Below are 4,574 nucleotides of genomic sequence, written 5' to 3'. Positions count from 1 at the left end.
TTATTATGATAATGTACAACAATCAACTTGGTTAATCGGTGTTTTGTGGGCAATAGAATAGGAAACTTCTGATTATAGCCCAGTGTACTATTACTTAATCGGCCACCAACTCTCAATATTCCTTTTTCGTCCACAAAAGGATTCAAACTTTTTATCGGACTGTCGAAAGGGACCTTACCTTTTTCTTTCAGACCTTTGAGTTCTGGTTTGAACTCCTCACCTTGAATCAATTTCACGAGATGCAGCTCAGCATTATTGATTTCTTCAGCATCTAAAGGACTATATTTTTTCTTGTTTTTACAATTATTAAGAAACCTAAAAATGAAACTCAAAATACGAACAATCTTAATATACACATTACTAAGATTCAAACAATCACTGATAAATGATCGAACTGAAACGCTAAAAGTTTGTATATCACACATGTTGTCACTCATACTGCAAATTTTGAATTCACGTTGAAAGTCATCTTGTATGACCGCTGACGGGATCGTTCTGTTTGGGTATTCACTGTCCGTAAGAAACTTTGGACCGTTCCACCATAAAACACTTTGTTCCAGTCTCTCTGGAGCTAGACCTCTGGAAATGAGATCTGCAGGATTTTCTTCGGATGAAACATGTCTCCATTGTTGCACAGTTGTTAGTTCCTGTATTGTAGCTACACGATTTGCCAAGAACGTTTTCAGAAGATGTGGTTCTTTCTAGATCCAAGACAGCACAATCATAGAATCACTCCACAAATACACTGCTGAAACGTCGAGCTTCAGTGAAGCTTTTATACTCTTGATCAACTTAGCTAGTAACACTGCCGCGCACAGTTCCAACCGCGGAATAGTTGTACGTTTAATTGGAGCTACTCTTGATTTGCTCGAAACCATTTTTACTCTCACGCGTCCGGTAGATGAAGTAGACTTGCAATAGATAACAGCCCCGTATGCAGATTCAGAGGCATCTGCAAACCCATGAATCTCGATCGTAGTTGGCTCAGATATCAAAATACATCTATCTATTTTTAGGTTATTTATAGACAGAAGAGATTCGATGAACTCGTGCCACTCTTGTGCCTCCTGTGCTGGAAGTGGATCATTCCAGTCAATTTTCAGAAGCCACAGTTTCTGCATGAAAATTTTTGCTTTTGATACCACAGGTCCTATCAATCCCAGTGGATCAAAAAGTCTTGCGATGGTAGATAGAACATTCCGTTTGGTGACTACTGTATTGCTGTCAGCTTTCACACTGAAAGAAAAGCAATCTTCACTTGGCTTCCAGGAAATTCCCAGAGCCTTTATTTCACTTGGGTCGGAAAAGGTATAATCACCATCTGAAAATAATTTTGGAATGAGCGCTGGATTATTTCCGCACCACTTATGCAGCTTCATGCCTGCAGTATTGAGGATGCCTATCAGTTGCTGTTGAAGCTCTTTCGCTTCCAGCAAGGTTGGTGCCCCGGATAGGACGTCATCCATATAAAAATCACTGGTTAGGACAGGAGCCGCTAGAGGAAAATTGTTTCCTTCATCCTGTGCGAGTTGTTTCAAGGTCCTCATGGCGAGAAAGGGTGCGCTCACTGTCCCGTAAGTTACAGTTGACAACTCATAAATTTTTATGGGCTCGTTCTTGCCTTCCTTCCACAAAATTCTTTGAAGGCTTTTTTGACTCGGATGAATTTTTATCATTCGGTACATCTTTTCGATGTCCGCAATGAAAGCAAACTCGTGTTTCCTAAATCGAATCATTATTGAAAAAAGATCCTCTTGGATCACTCCTCCGTTATACTGAAGAGAATTCAAAGAATTGTCCCTTGTGGTAATCGTGGAAGCATTAAAAACAGTTCGTAGTTTTGTTGTCGTTTTATCAGGACGGTATACACCGTGATGGGGCATGTAATATGTGACCTTTGGTTCTGTGGTCTCATTCACCTCACTCATATGCCCAAGTTCTAGATATTGTTTGAGAAAATCTTTGTATAATGCCTGATAATTTTTGTCTCTCTCTAATCGATTCCACAGTGAGTTTAGTTGTTTTAACGCCATACTCTTGGACTCTCCAAGGCACACGGGATCTTCCTTGAGAGGCATGGTGACTATATACTGCCCCTTATTGTCTCTCATATGAGTCTCCTCGTAATGGGTTTCACAAATTTCGTTGTCCTTTGATACCACTGGCTTTTCTCCAACACTTTCAATTTCCCAAAATTTTTGCATTGTTTTATTCAAGTTCTCTTGTTGAACTAGTCCACAATGTATTGTTTGTTTCTCTTTAGTGGATAATGCGCCACTTACAACGTACCCGAATATTGTATTTTGTAGAATTAAATCGGTGCCACTAGGAGAAATTTGTCCTGTCAATAATAGTTCATAAAATATTTCAGCTCCCAACAATATATCTATCTGTCCTGGTTTGTTAAATTCTGGATCAGCTAAATTTACGTCCCTCACCCCCTCAATAGACACTTCTAACTTTTGGGAGGGAGTGCTATTTGTTATTTTCTCCACTATCAAGAAATCCAATTCCCTTTCATAGTCCTTTCTTCTATTAGCGAGAGAGGCTCTCACGCATCCCTTGATTGGCATTGACGCCCCGTTTAAGCAAGATACAACAAGATTTATTTTTTCTTTCTTCAACTCAAGTTTCTCTGCAAACTTTCTGGTTACAAAGTTCGACATAGAGCCCCCATCTAGCAGCGCTCTACCATTGTGGTATTGACCATCCTTATCTTTTACAAGGCATCTCGCTGTACTAAGTAAAACTGTCTTTTTTTGTTTGTTTCCCATGCAGCTGGTGGCTGTTATGGGGTTGGCATTGTGCTGTTTCGGCGTCGTTATATTGCTCGGGGGAGAATGTGTCATCTCCGTTCTTCCTGCAGGAGCAGCAACAACAGTTTCTTCTTCGCGGGGGAAATGCAGGGTCACGTGGTGTCTTTTATTGCACTTCGGGCAAGAGAACCTTGACCTGCATTTTTTCACCCCATGGGAAGATGACAGACAATTGAAGCACAAATTATTACTTTTTACAATTTTAATTCTCTCGTCTACTGATTTGCTTCTGTAATCAGAACACTTGTACAATGCGTGAGTTTCAATTCCGCATTGTACGCATAATGGGTCTTTTGAATCTGAGAGAAACACCTTTGACACATTTTTATTATTTTTTAAGAGGAAATTTCCTCGCTGTTTTTGAAACCCACTATTGCTCTCAGTGAGAGATCTACCTCGTGAAGCAAAATATATGTCGCTCTCTTTAGCTAATTCAAGCGGCCGAAACCATTTTTCTCCTTGCCTCACACTAATATGAGAAGCAGTTTCTCTATCTAATGTCTCAAACAACTTATCTGCAACAATGAGGTCTTTTAATGTGTCAAAATCTGACACTCTTCTGAGCTTCAGATAGTAATCGAAACTCGTTTTTAACCTCGACGCAAATTGCACATGTGTTTCATTATTACGATGAGCCCTTCGAAAATTCTCTAGACAAACCTGCGGTGTAGGCTCATACTCTCGTAAAATAATTTCTTTTACCTTCTCATAATTTGACAATTCATTATCGCTTATGTGAGACAAAACGTTGGTTGCCTTTTCACCCAACAAATTCAATAAAATTTCTGACTTAAATTTCTCTGGCACTTTTTTTGTGTTAAATGCTCTTTCAAGTGATGTGAAGAAATACCCCCAACCTTCCGGCTGATTGGGTACTCTAACAGTTAGAGTTCTCACACTTTTAATAAGAGATTCAATCGTGTCTTCCTTTACTTCTGTTTTATTATGTTCGGTGCCGTCACAATTTAATTCTACACGTACTCTAACTAACTCTAATTCTGTTTTGACGCGCTCTAATTTCATGCGTTCTAATTCAACCTCTCTTAGTTCCTCTGACTTTCTATCTGCTATTATTGTGGCTAGATAGTCTTTTACAAAGTCGGGATCTTTTACACAAGCTTGATTTTGCAAAATAAGTTCTTTTAACTCACTCACCTTCGCATTCTCGATGACTATTTCTCCAAGGTCCTGAGCAACTTGGATTAAGTCCTGCTTTTTTGCTCCAGCGAACATTTTGACGATGAAAGTTACGTATTCCGAATTATGTTAGCACCACTCACAATTCTTTCGTGGTCACACAAGAACTCAACGGAAACAAACTCGCTCCACAGACGTCTTCTCCGATTTGAACGACATTTTTCACAGTTCTTTTTCTCCGTATGAGACGGACCAGATGGACGATAACTCACTCGAAAGAAGTGGACTGTAAACACTTTTTAATAATTTTACGATAATTTTAATTCACAAATATAACAAATGAACTCGCACGAAATCCCGATCGAGGGAATCGTTGTACAATTGACCAGCTCGAGGTCTCAACTCATACTCACACAGTCACACACTCATAAAAACGCTTTTTTTTTTCTCTCTCTCTCCCTGGGGACGGGAGGGGAGCTCTCGTCACCTTTTTGACCTCTGCTCTCTCCTTACTTTTCTTCTTCTTCTTTTTTACTATTATTATTATTACGCAGCAACAACCCTTATTTTTCCTCCATTATGGAATCACTGATATCTCCCCAACGTTATGGAATCACCGAT

The 4,574-nt window shown here is 39.5% G+C and overlaps 1 protein-coding gene across 1 annotated transcript; it reads right to left on the bottom strand.

Moving 5' to 3' along the window:
• Window positions 1–701: 701 nt before the first annotated feature.
• LOC149076014 (uncharacterized) lies at window positions 702–4,049 on the bottom strand. Its single transcript, XM_089242166.1, has one exon. The coding sequence runs from the start codon at window positions 4,047–4,049 to the stop codon at window positions 702–704; it is 3,348 nt and encodes a 1,115-aa protein (XP_089098292.1).
• Window positions 4,050–4,574: the final 525 nt, after the last annotated feature.

Source organism: Pholcus phalangioides, unplaced genomic scaffold, assembly GCF_987345545.1.
Source record: "Pholcus phalangioides strain wild (caught in Gottingen) unplaced genomic scaffold, Ppha-v1.0 ptg000015l_1, whole genome shotgun sequence".
NCBI lineage: Eukaryota > Metazoa > Arthropoda > Arachnida > Araneae > Pholcidae > Pholcus > Pholcus phalangioides.
Note: the sequence above shows the minus strand (reverse complement) of the source record. Positions and strands in the feature narration are given on the sequence as shown.

Excerpts from the sequence above, each read along its gene's own strand:
- LOC149076014 (XM_089242166.1), bottom strand. The coding sequence starts at position 4,049 with ATGTTCGCTGGAGCAAAAAAGCAGGACTTAATCCAAGTTGCTCAGGAC.